Raw genomic sequence first — 16,196 nt, forward strand, 5'->3', positions numbered from 1 at the left:
TGTCTTGATCCGCCTGTCCAGGAAATTACTCTCATCTGTAACAAATTCATGTTCCAACTATTGATTTTGCTATCTTTTCCAGCATTAGATTTCTTCATATATTTTGGCATTTGGGTGAGCAGGCCCATTTTTAATGAAACACATTTTCTTTCTTTCTCTCCGAGTCCCTTGGTGCTCACCCCTCTCCGCCTCACAGACCCTGCAGGCCCCCCATCCGGAAGTGGCGGTTAACAGTGGTCATTGGAGGGGCACTGCAGGGCAGTGCTGGGCTGTGGCTGATCTGGCCATGGAGTCACGGGCGGCTGGGCTTCCCAGTTGGAGGGGCTGACTACTGTGTCCCTTTCTCCCTCGCTGGGTGCCGTGGGCTGTGAACCAGAGCCCCAAGCAGCACCTGGCAGCACTGTTTCCTTCTCAGTCCCCTTTCACTCACACGCTGGGTGATGGGGGTCTCACCCCAGCCTGCAGCATCAAACTCTGGGCCAGGTCTCAGCCCTGTCTCACGTGTGTCCTTTTAGTCACCCTCCTGGCCCCGGCCCCCGAGCCCTGCAAGCTGAGGTCTGGCTCCACTCGCTGTTTTGCATTTGCGTCTCACGTCCAGGCTTCAGAAATATGTCCTGTCATCCAGCCCAGCCAAGCTTACTTGACAGTCTCTCCTGTTTTTATTTGATCCACCACGGCTACTGTGCAAAGAGGTGGTTCTCCTGTCTCCATAGATATTCAGACGATTCAAGCAAGTTTAGATAAAACCCGATGAAAAGTGGATTAACAAGGAGAAGAGGCGAGGAAGGATTTACACAGCTCTGCTTGTTGGCAATTCATCTCAAGGTGACACATTCGGGTTAGAGTAAGCCGATCGCTTTCACAAATAGCCTTCCCAGAGCAATCACCCAGGACCCTGGACTCCAGTATGAATAGACTCAGTCTCCCCCAACCCTACACCGCCATTCAAACCCTCCCCCCCCCTCTTCCCAGCCCAGCCCCAGCCAATATATACCTGCCCTTTCATTAAAAATGGGCCTGCTCACCAAATGCCCAGCAGTCTAGTCTTCTCTGGCCGGAATGCCTTTGCCAAGCCCACCTTAACGGATCTGCCCTTTGGGGATCTGCTCAAGTCTGAGGGTCGGTAATGATGCCTTTGCTAATGCCACTGACCCGCCTCTCCCTCCTCTAAATGTATCTCTGTTGTCAGTTTGACATTTAGCCACCAGGACCTGTCATCTTATGTACTTGATATCTTTTCCGTGTCGAAAAGTGCCTTAATACCTACAACTCATGAGGTGTATCAGCTGCACACGTCTGCTCTCCCTTAATGCTCCCAGAATCCTGAAGGATGATAAGGCAAATAGTATCACAGTTACAGCATTATTCTCTTTTTTTTTTTCCAAATGATACCATTGATGTTTAGAGATGTTAAGTAATCTGCCCAACTAGAAGTGGCAGAATTGGGATTTGAACTGAACTTGGTCTATCAACAAATTTGTAATAACTTTCTACTATAATCAAAATGTCAACGAGGTTAGCTTCACCTCAAATCCAACCCAAGTGGCTGGTTTTAGCTGCCCAAAGTACTTTGTCAAAAAGCCGAACTCAGCCTGACCAGTGAAGTTCAGTGGTTGAGTGTCAACCTATAAACCAAGAGGTCATGGTTCCATTCCGGTCCAGGCACATGCCCAGCTTGTGGTCTTGGTCCCCAGTGGGGGGGCATGTAGGAGGCAGCCAATCAGTTACTCTCTCTCATCATTGATGTTTCTATATCTCTCTCCATCTCCCTTCCTTTCTGAAATCAATGAAAATATAAAAAAACAAAAAAACAAAAAATAAAACAAAAAAGCCAAGCTCAGGCTCAGCTTGAAAGGGAACCGTCCGCAATGAAGGAGCAGGGTCAGCGTGGGTCCAGCTATAATGGAAGAGCACTCAGCCACCTGTTTGCCGTCCCCTGTCGCATGCTAACTTCCCTGAGCTGGGAGAGCATTTGCTTCCAGTTGCATTTACATTGCATGTACAGGAGCATTCACAGTCTACAGCCCTTAGAGCACAGAGCTTACCCTATAGCAGATGAGCGTCAATATTCCCCACCTGTGGCTGCATCGACACCCTCGGTGAGGCCCAGCAGACCCTCTGCTCCGGACCAGCTGAGCAGCTTGGCTCGGTGACTGATTCCAAACTAACAAGCATACTGTGAAGCTTAAGGAAAACTGTTTGACCAAGACGACTGAACATCAGTGTGAAAAATAAGTGGTAATACTTTTCTGCATGGTGATAATACTTTTCTCTCGCATGACTTGGTACAGAGAAACCGAACCGTGCGGAACGCACACCCTGCAGGTGGTTATTCCTAAGGTCGTGCATCTCCTCTGGGGACCCCCCTGACACCCCATCATATGTGATAATTCCTGACTTCTTGTATCTCAAGATTCCTGGAAGGATCAAGGGATAAGGGGCCAGTGTGATCTGATACACCACCCCATTGCTTGCTTCCGCCATCCCTGCTCTATCAATTAGTGAATCAGAAAGAGAGGGACATGTCTGGCAGGTACTGTCGTCAATTCCTGGAGACACAGTGACCAATTACCACGCTTCTCCAAGCCAGCCCTGCTCCCCTCCCCGGCCTCCCTCCTGGACCACCTCCTGCCCCGGGCCGGGAGTTCTGTTTCCGTCTCATCGCTTTACCATACCTCGGCATGGGGACGTGTCCAGGAACCCAGGCCAAGACCAGCACATGTATCACTGTGCTCATGACAGCAAGCTGCGTGCGGGGTGGATTCCGCAGCCCCCACCCCCGCAGCTCCTCCCGCTGCCAAGAGCCAAGGCGCTGCGAGATGCCGCCGATTGCAGGCTTATCTCCGCGTGAGGAATGGTCCTGTTGGCAAATGCAATTAGCTATCAGCCATTGGGCTATTTTTAGAAGCTTGTTTGGGACGATCTCAAAAACAGAAATTGCCCCGTGGTGAGAGATGTTAGCCGATTTGCCAAAACAGAGCATCCGTAAAACATCTGAAACGTGCCATTAGCAACATGGAGCGTCACGCAGACGGGCCTTCTGTCCCCTAGGAAGGGCTCACTGTTCCGTGATCAGGTAGGATGCCTGTAACGTTTATGGAACGTTCAGTCCTGGTGGCCAAGTCCTGTGTTTGTTCACACGAGCAGCTCTTCCCAGGCTGGGGCTGTGGAGGTCCTTGACCTGGTCCTTCCGAAGGCACTTCCCAGGGCCTGGCCAAGGGAGCTGTCATTCCAGCTGGAGCTGGAGGTCACGACAGGCCAGGCTGAGCGCCCTCTGGGGCAGTACACGATGCAGGGGCACGTCATCGGGAGACCCAGGTCAGGGAGGCTCATGGTGGGGAGAGCAGGTCACTGGCGGTGTCACTGGGAGGAGGTGCCCAACTCCTGGGCGGCTCCCACTGCCAGGTCCCAGGAAACAAGCGCAGTCCGGGGGACACTGGCTCTCTCCACTGAGGGCAGGAGAAAGCCCCGATCGCCTCTCTAAGCAGACAGGCGAGTCTACGTGTGTGCTGTTTGGCACAGCACCGGGGCCTTCTGTCTGAAGAGTGTGTGTGCTGTGCTTCTTGAAGATTCATCAGTGATATTGATGCTGCTGGAGTCCCGCCCAGCAGCTCCCCTCATCCAGCTTCCACCCCGCTGATGGAGATAGTGATGGTCTTGTCCCTCAGGCGGGGCAGGGGAGGTCCCATCTGGGGCTGGGCTGGGCCTGGGGCTGGGCTGGGCCTGGGGCTGGGGCTAGGGCTGGCCTGCGGTTCAGGTCATGTTCCCGTTGGCTCCCAGGCCTTCTGAATGCTCATCCCAGTGGCTGGGTGTCCACCTCCCAACTCCCTCCCAGCACACTCCTTGAGTTCCCACTTCCCCACTGGAAATTGGGGGCAATCATTGCTGCACCCGCTCCCTGGCTTCCTCTCTGTGAAGATACAGACTGGCTCAGTGCACTCCTGGGCCCAGCTGCACAGCAGCCTCCGAGAGGGAGCTGACGAAGCTGGTTTAACCAGAAAGTACACCTCTGAGTGCAGGAATCTTAGCACCCTGAGGGGTAGAGTGCTCTCACTGCCAGCGAGAGAGGATCCAAGGATCCTTTCTCTGCTCTCCCAGAGAGCTAGCAGGTCGGAGTCTGAAAGCACAAGGAAGCATGTGTGGCCGCCACCTCAGTATCTCCTTACCCAGCATCATCAGTGGGACAGCCTGCACACATACAAGTGGGGGGAAATGAGCATTTCATTCTGTAGAAGGGACCCTAAATTTGGTGGAAGCTAAGCAGAATGACCTCTAGGAGTGCCCGAGAAGTGTGAGTGGGCGGCAAGGTCTCATGTGACCCCTCCACTGACTGCAGTTCAGCTGCAGCCTCTGAGGCGTCGAACTCGCTTTGTGTGAAGAAAGGAATACGTGAGAGCAGGGAGTGAGGAGGTTCCCAGGCTCCCTTGGAATCCCCCAGGGGCCTGACCACATCTCCCCACTGGGACAGGCAGTATAGACAAACTGACATTTTAACTGGTGTGCCAAGCCCTCGCACATAAACACGTCCCCGGGCCACGGCATCTCCCTCCCTCGAGCAGGAACTCCTAGAGCTTTGTGGACGGAGACTGGCCCATTTTGAAACAACTTAATCCATGCTGCGACAGTCCTCTTTATGAGCTGTTTCTTCCTCATAGTGAGCCCCATCTCTGCCTTCAGTCAACTTGACTTTTGCCCTCAGCGGTAGGACAAAAATAAATGTTTTCTCATCCCTATGACAATGTTTAGTTTGTTAAGACAGCAGTTATCTCCATTCCTCCTCTTCCTCCAAGTATTTTCTGCCCCATCCAAACGCCGCGGGCCACCCTCAGAGAGTTCTCATCTGGCATAGTTTCAGACCCCTCGCCATTCCAGTTACCATCTTCTAAATAGTTTCTATTTTGCTATCATTCCTTATAAAGAGTTGCTCCTAGAACTACCAACTATGGTCTGATGACTGCTATCACCTCCTTTGATCTACACACGATACCTCTATTAATACAACCTAGAATTATGTGTGCTTCATACCAAATGATCAACTGTTGTGTTTATCTTAAGGTTTTGATTAACTCAAACTACCATCTTTTGACACAATCTCATATAGCTTCAAAGAATTAAGTGGATTTAAAACCCTCCCTGTGAGTTATTAAATCATCAACCCTGCATCCCTCTGTAAGAGACCAGAGCCCTAGCAAAGATCTCCAGTAACAGACTAAGTAGTGACCCCCAAAATGATTGGCTCCAAAGGTGAGCTGTGTATTGGCAGTGATGTGCCAAGACCCCGGCCTTTGCAGCCTCTGCTTCCAACAAAATGCAGGCAGAGAGGGGCTCTTCTTGGGAGCTGTGCCTGCTTTTGTCTCCCTTACTCTCCTTTCTCTTCAGCCTGACCCATGCTCCTGAGGCCGTCTTCCTCCCGCCCACTAACGGTGTTCCTCTGTGTCTCCCACAGGTCACCTGAAGGAGGAAATCACCCAGCGGCACCTGCAGCAAGCAGCTCTAGGTGAGTGCAGCGTGGAGCCTGCGGTAGGCAGGTGAGGGTTACACTGGCTCCCTTGCCTGGAACCCCACCCTCAGCTGAAACATAAACCGCTTAAATCCTTGGGAAGGGGAGGAAAGTGTGGTCAGTGCAGCCTCCTGCGAACACCCCTCCTCCCAGGGTCCAGTTTCCCCCACCGGTGTGCTTGCTCCCAGCGTCAGCACCAGGCACTCCACACTCCTTGCCGCTGCCTCATCCTCCTGACCTTGTCCACGCCACACCCCAAAGTAAATTCACCCCACGTCCCAGGCTCTCAGAGGCCTACTGTGAGCTTTCTAGAGCCACTGCTAGCTTATCCTTCAGTGAGGACTGGCGGTAAAAGCAGCCTCCGTCTCCTTCCACCCACATCGCTGGCCAACAGGTAAGTGCACTTTCCGTATGAAGGCGATCTGATGACTTCCTGAGGTCACAGGGCTTCTCAGTGTGAAACTCGGACACTGGTGCTTTCAGCTCCACACTGCTTTGCCCACAACAGTGGTATATGCACTTCCTCACATTAGTAATGAGACACTAAACAGCCCAGTGACATGCTAACTTGGAGGCCTTTGGCCCCCTTTAAGCAGTGACATCTGCAGAAAATGCTCCCTTGGGACATGTGACTGAGGAAGGGAGCTGGGAGGAGCTTGCGACCCCAGAGAGGCTGATGGGACAGGCACTGGGCAGGGCCAGCTTGCTCCTCTGCAGCCGGGGTCCAAGCACACTGGGGGCTCTAGTTAAATATGCAGTGTGTTTATCCTAAACCAAGAGTCTCTCCAGGGTGGCCTGGCCCTGGAGTGGCCGGGACCTGAGAAATCCAGCACCCGGGACTTCGAGAATGGAGGGCAGCCCAGGGTCAGGACGATGACCCATGTGACCCTGGTAACTTGATGTACAGGAAGGTTGGTTGTTTGGTTTCAGTAAATATAAAGGTCGTTTCAACAACTGCTGATTACATCAGAAATAAAGAGCAGCCCCAGGACTGAGGGAGGTCAGCCTGCCTCCTGTGTGTGCCTCTGACGATGCTGGTCAGCGGGGCTGGGTGACTGTCGTGAGCCGTGCCGGGTGGAGGAGACTGGCTGGTGAAGGGAGGCCAGGCCCAGGGCTGTCAGAGGGCATGCCGCCGGCCTTGTGGGAAGAGTGCGTGTTACCCACTCAGGAACTTGGGAGCCGTGGTTAAACACAGCTGGTGTTAAAAGCTAATTATGTCTATGATAATACAAGCATAGTATGCTAATTAGACCGGACGACCTTCCGGACGAAGCCAGGGCTGCGAGGGAAGCCAGGACCCCGGGTGCCAGAGGGAAGCTGGTGCCGGCAGCTGGGGAAGGAAGGTCTCCTCTTGCATGAATTTTGTACATCGGACCTCTAGTACAATTATAAGTAAATTACATTGAAAAAAACAAAGGTAACAAATACCCCAAATCCACCCCTTGCTGATTAATTTACCACATTTTACTGTCATCTCTGCGCGTGAGGTCATTGACATCATGGGGTCTGTCTCATGGAGATGCATTTGATGGCGGGCTCCCCATGTGTCTCCTTAGTCCACGTTCAGGACGTGGCCCAGGCAGCTTGAGGTCAGCGTGGTGGGAGCGTTTACACCAAGGAACTGACTCATGTTATACATGGGGGCTCCTTCCCCCATGGAGCCCGTGTTACACATTTACCATCACACCACTGGCACAGACAAGTATCCATTGAGAGGCCAGCTTCTGCATGTGTATGTATATGTGTGTGCACACGTGCATGCACGTACACATGCACATACACATGCACGTGCCTGTGAGTGTGCTCTCATAATAACTTCTACCCACTTCTGGCGGCCCTCCTTCATGGCCTGCCTCCCACGGAACCCTGTCCTTCATGAAGTCAGTGGGCAGGGAAACCAAGGCAGACAGAGTGGGGCAGGCGAGGCAGGGCCCAGCACCCCCCAGATGCGACAGCCAGTGTCCGAGGGGCTCTGTGGGAGACACATCAGTGGCCAGTTCTAACAATGTCACATACAAGCAAAAGTGACTGGTGGGCTTGGTGCGGGGCCTACTCCCACCCACTGTTTCCGGAAACAATGCAACAATGTTCTTTTTTAAATTAAGCGGCATTTGGGAACGATTCTACTTGAACTAGATTCAGCTAGTGCCTTGAATTCCGTGTGTTTCCCCCACTTTGTGTTCCTGGCTGCGGTGGCACGGTGTTGTCGCAATGTGGAGGACACACTCAGCAGCCTTTCTCAGTTCTTCATCGTGAGCTTCATAAAGAGCTTCATGGCTCCTCGCTCTTTGCCTGGGTTTCCTCCTGGGATGCTTCTAAAGCACCCATAAGCAGGCACGACTGTTGCCCTGGCTTTACCGTTAAAGCTCAAAACGGTTACGCGCACCTGCCTAATGTCGCTCAGTTAAGGGTGCAAACACAAAGGCGCAGCTCCAGATCCCAAGCTCCCACCCACCCCACACTGGGCTGCCCTCACCCATGCCAGGAGGGCATCGTGGGTCCACAGAGGGCAGGGGGTGGATGCCTGCCCTAGTCAGGGGGAGGGGCCACATGCACAGAGAAAACTCGATCCAATTTCAGATGTAGACACATATGTGTTGTGCCGCTGTGTCCTCTTCCGACTGCAGTCCCCGAAGCAGTTCAACCATGACATCCTCCGTGACCTCCCCATCCCGGTCACCACGCCGGCGTTGTCCTCCAGCCCACACACCTCTGCGAGAGCACCAGCCCGTTTTGTAATTGTCCCTTTCCATAGCTGTTCTCCACTCTAAAGCGTGGGCTCCCCGAAAGTCGGAGGAGACTTTGTACCCCGGCAGCCAGCATGGGCAATAAATAGGCCCAATCAGTGCTTCCCCAGATGGCTTCCAGACCCACACATCTTGCAGAAGTATAATGAGACATGGGAACATAAAATAAAATAAGTCCATTAAAAGCAGTGGAAGGAGTAAGTGCTTTTGGACCCCACAGCTGAGCAGATTCTAACGCGCAGGCGATAAATTCTTCTCCCTTATCTAGCCGCGAGGCAGAAAGAGAAGCACCGAGCGCCAGCTCCTTTTCTGACAACAGGAAGCGCGCTCACTAATTCATCCGCAAAAATAGCATTTCTCCTGGAACCAAACACAGCCGGCATCTACTGTGCAGACCCTCGTGTGGAGGGCAGAGTGGCTTCGTGAGCAACATCTCCCACTGCGGTCCTACAGAACGCATGAAATGTTATTCAGGCACAATCCTTACACCCACCCCCGTAAGGGCACGAGCGGACACTGCAGCTCAGCTCAGGAAGTGTGGGTGTGCGGCCGAGGTCCTGCACCAGCACCTGCTCGCGGTGGCCCACGGAGCGGGATGGAGCAGGATGGAGGAGGATGGAGGGTTGGGGGAGGGGCCAGCCCCAAGCGGTGGCTGCTCAGTGTCTCTTCTGAGCAGTATCTGACCAGGGACTGGCTCTCGCTCAGCTGCCCTCAGAATCCTATCAAGTGCCTGTGACTAAAGTGTAAAAGACACAAGCCCTGCTGAGCGGCTGTGAAACGTGGCAGGGAGAGGGACTGGCCATAAGCTCGGGAGGGAACGCACCTGAGGGCATGGCCTGGAGGTCACTGAGACCACGGCCTGGGCTGGGCTTAGAGAAGGGGCAGGACTCAGAACCCCAGTGGAGAGTGCAGGGAGGGGGCTGTTGTTGTGGTGTGTGGGGGTGTATGTGTGGGATGTGTGGGGTGTGTGACACGAGTAGGGTCTATGTAAGTGTGTGACATGTACGGTATGCATGGTGCGTGTGGCATGTGTGGTATGTCTACTATGTGTAGTACTAGTATGTGTATGGTACATGTGATTATGTGTGTATGGTGTGTGTGTGTTCTGCGTGGTTATGTGTGTACTATGTGTGGTGCGTGTGGTGTGTGGGATTTGTGTGTACTGTGTGTGTGCTATGTGTAGTGTACGTGATGTGTGTGTGGTGTCTGTGGTTATTGTGTAGTGTGTGTGTATGTCATGTGTGTTATATGTGGAGGGGGAGTTGGATGACTTTGGGGGGAGTAGATCTGAAGCAGTGGGGAGTGCTGAGAGGAGGGTTCAGTGAGGACCGTGGGCCTGAGCCCTTACCTTTCTGCCAGTGGAGCCACTGAGCATTCGCCAGTAAGGAGGTCTGGGTCAGAGGCCGTGCAGAAAGAGAGGGCCCCAGGCGGTCGCTGAGTTCCCAGCACTGCCAGCTGCCTGGGGCCTGACAAATCAGTCTTCCGCCCCGACACCCACCACAGCCTCCCCCTCCCCCTGCCCGGCTGTTCCCTGGGCACACACACTCCCAGACCAGTCAGGGAGGGCCCGGCCAGCTCTCACTGAGTCTGCTGCGGGCACACAGGTCTGAGACTGCCCCGAGAGCCCCACACAGGCCACACGCCCTGCCTGCCCGGCCTCGCCCTGGGGGCTGGGTGGTCGGTCTATGGAAGAAGGAAGTGGGAAGTCCTGCCCCTGAGAAGCTCGGCCCTCGTTGGATGGCACCACACCTGTCTCCACAGTTATCGCTGCCCCAACTTCTGTGAAAGCATGACCTGCTGGAACATTCCGTGGCCTCTATTACAGGCACGTCACAGGAGATAGCAACAAAAACGACGAAGATGAATTAAAGAAAAGAAAAGCTCCACAAGCATGCCATTGGCAGGTCCAAATGGCGTGGAAATGGGGCAGCCACAGCCGTCCCCAGCACCCTGTCCCCAGCGCTCGGGGTCTTGGAAGCCTTGGGAGCATGGGGAGGCCCCAAAGCCCAGGGCTCCCAATTTCACTGCATTGTTCCAGCTGAGTGTCTCCCAACAGCTCATTTCCCCCAAACAGAGTTCCTGCAGTGACCCCTAGTGGCGATCCTGCTGTCGCTGAACAGAGGCCTCTGCGGATGCCACTTTCTCCACTCGGTGTAAAATGGTTTAAGATTGCTCTTTGGTCTGCAATGCTTTTTGGAATTCTGCATCCGGGAGCAACACATTTAAGAGAAAGCAAAAGGCCAGACTGTCATCTGTTTACCCTCCCGGCTCACTGAGCACCTGCACGGCCCAGGCCATGGGTGAAGCAGGCACTCCCCATGGGCAGAGGAGCCGCTGGCTGAGGCAAAACTGGGGGACCCTGGCAGCGCCCAGCGCGAGGTCCTCACACTGGGCCCTGTGGGACACCCCTCCCCCCCCCAGGGAGGAAGGAAGGTAGACACTGTGCAGGAGGCAGGCCTGGGAGTTTCACCCACCCTGATTCAACAAAAGCTTTTAGCACGTCTTCGTTCCTTCAGACAAAGGCAGGTCGCCCGGCTGCCCCTCCCAGAGCTGTGTGTTTCTTCTGGACTTTACCACGTGGTATGTTCGTCTCTTCTCTGTCTCTCCAACACCGAGCACAATGATGGGGACACAGTAGGTCCTCCGTAAACGTTTGTTGAATAAATCAGTGATATCTCAAGGATCAAACTCCTGCCTTAAAGACACACTAGACACCAGCCAAAGGGCTCTGGGCCCAGGTTCCAACAGCTGCAAAAGGGGTGGTTGGGCCAAATGACCTTCGTGCCCAGTGCAGGCCCTGAGCCTGAGCGGGCACCTGCTGATGGCGTGTAGCGTGAACAGAGGAACCTAACTCTCCCGGCCCTCGGGGCATGCAGCTTTCCCTCCGTGTGAATGCAGGGTCCTCAGGATGGCGGGAATAGCAGTCTTGGTGAGGAGATGTAGAGGGTGGGGTTGGGTTAGCGGTGTTTCCATCTTCTCGGAGATGAAGGTCAAAATGCAGAATGTAAAGAAAGCAGCTGCCAGAGGCTGAGAGGGCCCGTCAGTTTGTTTAAAAGGACTCGGTGGCTCAGTATGGCCGGTGACAAAGTCTCACCTTTGAGTCCACTCTAACCCCTGGCTCCTGTGAGCATGGGACCAGCTTTGGTGACACCAGGTCCCTGACCAAGTTTCCAGGCTCAAGGCGGAGGCTGGGATGGAGAAGGCTCCCCACCCCCTTCCCTGCCCAGCTCCCATCGCCCAGGCTCTGGGCTCTGAGTAGTCCAACCTAAAAGACAGAAGGGCCATGGCATCAGCACTGGGGCCAGTTGTGAGCAGCAGCTGTGCTTTAGTCAAAAGAGCCCTCACCGTGGACTCAGGAGACCCTTGCGGAGTCATGCCTCTACCACGTGCTATCCTGTGGCTTTGCTCCATTAATCGTCCTGAATTTCCACTTCCTTCTCCACGGGAGAACATCTGCTCACTGGGCTGGCATGAGGGTCGAGCACGGTGTCCATGTGATGGAGCAGAACTGTCATGGTCTGGGATTCTGAGAGCCGGAACCAAACGAACCAGACGTCCAGGCAGCAGGCGCAACCCCAGCCAGAGCCAACCACGGTGCTGAGCCACCAGCACCAACAGGCACAGCTGTGGGGGTACCACAGTTCCCGAATCTGCTCTAGAGCACTATTCGCCCCTGTTCTGTGCACAAATGCAGCGGATCCAGGACTCTGCTGCTAATAATCCTGCCACCAGTTGCCTAACGGTTCATTTCCCAAATATGCTGAAACCACGTCTGCTACTTTGAATGAACGAGGCATTTGACCAATGTCCTGGCCAGCCCGGGCTGCCATAATAAATCACCACAGACCCGGTGGCTGGTAAACAGAGACTTACTTCTCACGGTGCCAGAGTCTGGGAGCCTGAGTTCGGGTGCCAGCCGGGTTCTGGTGAGAGCCCTCTCCTGGGTGGCAGGCTGCTGGCTTCTCACTGTGTCTTCACGTGGAAAGAGGGTGAGTGAGCTCTCTCGCCTCTTCTCATAATGGCACTAGTCCCATTCATGAGGGTTCCACCCTCATGAGCTAAGTTCCCTCCTGAAGGCCCACCTCCAAACACCATCACATTGGAGATTAAATTTTAATGTATGAATTGGGGGGTGGGGAGGAGACACAAAACCTCAGTTTATATCAAACATAGAAAACAAAACTCTGGTAGAATTTAGTCTTGTAGAATCTACTCTAGTAGACTGAAGTTTACTATGGCTGGTCCCCCCATCACCTGCTAGCTCTCTCCCTTACACATGACAAAGACCACTGCTCCTGCTTGGAAATCTCAGCCTGGAAAAGGTCACTGTGTTTCCGGGACCAATTCTGTTGTGTGTGTGTGATGGGCTTCCCATTTCTCTGAAGAAGGTGATGCATTTGGAGTGACCTCCCAACAAGAACACGGGGCCATCTGTGCTCAGACACAATAGGTGCCATGTTCCAAACAACCAACAGGAAGCTTTGAGTGGTGGTTTGAAAATACTTGTGTCCATTCGGGAAACCACGGTGTCCATGCAAGAGAGACATGTAGTCCATCAGGGCAGAGCTGTGGGCAGGTGGCATTCAGGGCGCAGTGGAGTGAAGTTCTCATTCGGGCGGGGGGGGGGGGGGGGGGGAAGGAAAAGGAAAAGAGAAGCAGGCAGGGAAAGTGAATGGTATAAAGTCTATGAACAACCATTTGGGGACGATTCTGGCAATATCTGGCAAAACTGAAGACATGCAAACATCCACTCCTGCCAAGTCCATGCCCAGAAACATGCCCCCAGAGGGGTGTCACATACATGCCCCCGGTGCTCATCACAGCATTGTCCTCACACAGAAAACAGTCAAACAAAAACAGGAGAGGAGCCCAAGGTCCCAGGACAAGGTGGAAAGATGAGCTATAGCTGCAATATAGTTATGCCATGGAACACTGTAGAGAGTTCAACATGAATAAACTAGATCTGCATGTAACACTGGGAATAAATCTCAAAAACACAGTGGTGATTGAAAGAAAGAAAATTATTGAAGACTATATATGGAATAATACCATTTATGCAAATCCCCAAATTTTTAATACTGTTTATTGGGGAGATGGAGTAGGAGCTTTGTACATTTTGTTCTGTATTTATTTAACATAAATACAGAAAGATGCACAAAGCATACATGTACAGGGGTCCAAGCCAACAAATATTTACAAAGAGAACACTATGCCACCTCCTCTCAGGTCAAGAACTAGCTATGTCATGTTTAAGTGACATCTATATATATAAAAGGCTAAGTGTCTGACCATGTGACCAGTCACTATAATGTGCACTGATCACCAGGGGGCAGATGCTAAATGCAGGAGCTGCTGAGCTACAGTGACTTGGCAGTGGTGGTTCTTTGGTGACACACCCTGAAATCAGAGAGGAGGGAGCCCAATTCTTCACGGGGCCATGTGATTTTACCTTTAGCCCTGGGTAATGTTGTTGCTGGGCACTGTTGGCCCCGAACTTGGTTTACTGCACACTTGAGTTTGCGTTCCACACCCTGTACAACAGCAACTTTGTAGAGTGCCCTCTCACACTCTGGGACCCCATAGGGGATGTGGAAGAGTCAGTTTCAACCCCATCTCCACAGGCTAGGCCAAGGGACCCCACTTGTCAGAGAGACTCCGCTTGTTCTGCAGATGCCCCTGAGCCACTGCACCACCCCAGGTGCGGCAGGCCAGAGAGGGCCTGAGGGAGGTTGGCTCCAGGGCATTTCTGGCCCATTTTGCCCAGTCCCATACCACAGGCCACCTTCTAATTAATTTCCTTTCAATGTGCACGAATTCATGCACTGGGTAACTAGTATAAAGTGAGAATCTGAGAGCAGGCGGGCTGTTTCAGGGGCAGAGGAGAGTGACTGGGGAGGGCATTGTGGGGCTCCTGCCAGCTCTGCAGCACTGAAGTTCAAAAACAAAAACTGAAGTGACTGTGGCATCTAGATTATTCAAAACATGGAGGTGGTGCATGCATGGTATTTATATAATTCTCTGAACGTTTTTGTCTTTAAAATGGTTTACAATAATTTCCAGAACTCTACAAAGGATTCGATTCCAAGAGTTCGGAGATCAAATAAAATGACCGTGTCAGCGGAATTGTTGTGATAATAGAGGTAGTAAAAAAACGAATCCCAATTTGATTCTGATTAACCTTCATTTTCCTCACTACCGCTTTGCTTAAAGATGAAAACAAATTCACTCCTCATTTCTCCTCCAGGCGCACCGTCTCAGCAGCTAAAGCTGCTGTGCCTGGCGGGCCCGCCGCACTGTCCCTGTCTCTTTAATCCTCACAGTGGAAAGAGTTCTTGGTCTGTCCTTGGGTGGAAATTGGGGTGTAATGACAAACAAGACCAACAATAGAACAACATTAGTCATTCTACGTTATCACTATAGTCTCAATAACTCAAATTTCATTCAAAGCTAAGACTTCTCTTCCTTCCGCAACTAAGGTGACTGCCAGAAAGATGGGATACAAGGTCAGCTCCTGTCTCCCTAACTCATGTCCTCCCCATCTGCTAAGCTCAGTGACCCAGGAGTGGGGAGGAGAAGGGAGAAAGGGCCGCTGACTGGAGCCGCTGGAGCATGGCTCTGTGCTTTCTGGACCTGGTAGAGGCTAAAGCTGGCTCTTCCTCATTTGAGGGAAGAGCCAAATGGAACCTTCAGGTGAGGGTCCCTGGGAGTCCTTCACCTGAAGGTTCCTCACCTGAGGAAACCACCTAATTAGAATAGATGTTCACCCACTTGGAACCTATATGGGTGAGGGTCCAAACAGGAAGCAGATGGCCACCCTCAAATCATGTGTTGTGAAGAGAGTTGAATAAAGGTTTATTGACAAAGGTGAGAGCAGAGTGTAGGGAGACTGCCGCACCCCAGAGGTGGTAACAGCAGCAAGGAGCGAGCAGAGCAGTGAGTAGGCGCCGGGACTTGATGAGGGAAAGGGCTGTGCAGGGTGTCTCTAGCCGTCTGAGGAGAGCCGTGACCTTCAAGCAGTGCATCCAGCTCAGGGCACCTGCAAAGATATTGGGCGTGGGGGAGGCGGAGCTACCTCAGCCTCTTTTTCCTCCCACCCTCCAGTCACTCTAGTCACTTGCCCATGTTCCCCATTGGCTGAGCCCGGCCAGGAGGTGGGGTGGGAAGGGGGGTGGGGAGAGGCGCAGGAAGGCCAGTGTTTTACCAGCCAACCTCTGGGACCGGGTCCCATTGCCTTTGCCAGAGAGTGGAAGAGGGCAGAGGGCAGATTGGAGAAGCAAATGGAATGTGTCCAGCGCCTGGGGTCCACTACCAGGCCCCTGCCTGCTAAGGTCCCGCTTCCCCTCTAGGTGGCCCTATTGAAGGGACCTGAGTCTTCAGAAAAGGGCCGGAGAGTCTGTTGGGCCTCAGCAGCTCACACTGGCTCATGAGGCTTCTGTGCCCAGCTCTTCCAGCTCCAAACAGGAGCATCGGCTATGATGGGAAAATGTCCCCCACAAAAGTGGCAGCACCTCAAGTCAGGGTGTGCGTGTGTCTGTCTGTCTGTTTTCTAAGAGCTGGTGGTTAAACATGGGCCGGCCCAGTGAGGGTCACAGGGACACAGCGGCAGCTCCTCGCTCTCGCTCCTAGCACATCATCATCCCACACCCTGCTCTCTGGAGCAGCAATCTTCAACCATTTTCATCTCCTGGCGCACACAAACTAATTATTAAAATTTGCAGCACACCAAAAAATATATTATTTGTTGATCTGACAAAAAATAGGTATAATTTTGATTCACTCACATCAGATGGCTATTGTTGTGTTGGCAGGAATCATTTTTTAATTTAACAATCTAAGGGAAAGGAGATCAGTACCCCTGACTTAACAATTCTTGCTGCACACGATTGAAAATCCCTGCTCTAGAATTCCTGAGTGGGAATCAGACATCAGCCCACTGTACACACACACAC

General features: G+C 52.8%; 1 protein-coding gene across 1 annotated transcript in view; it reads left to right on the plus strand.

The window, feature by feature from the left end:
* KIF6 (kinesin family member 6) overlaps positions 1–16,196 on the plus strand; it is a 347,200-nt gene that overhangs the window by 305,529 nt on the left and 25,475 nt on the right. The window contains exon 16 of the mRNA XM_036415357.2: positions 5,447–5,497. Coding sequence (XP_036271250.1) covers positions 5,447–5,497 — 51 coding nt within the window. The remainder of the gene's footprint in view (positions 1–5,446; positions 5,498–16,196) is intronic.

Source organism: Pipistrellus kuhlii, unplaced genomic scaffold (genome assembly GCF_014108245.1).
Source record: "Pipistrellus kuhlii isolate mPipKuh1 unplaced genomic scaffold, mPipKuh1.p scaffold_m20_p_5, whole genome shotgun sequence".
Classification (NCBI taxonomy): domain Eukaryota; kingdom Metazoa; phylum Chordata; class Mammalia; order Chiroptera; family Vespertilionidae; genus Pipistrellus; species Pipistrellus kuhlii.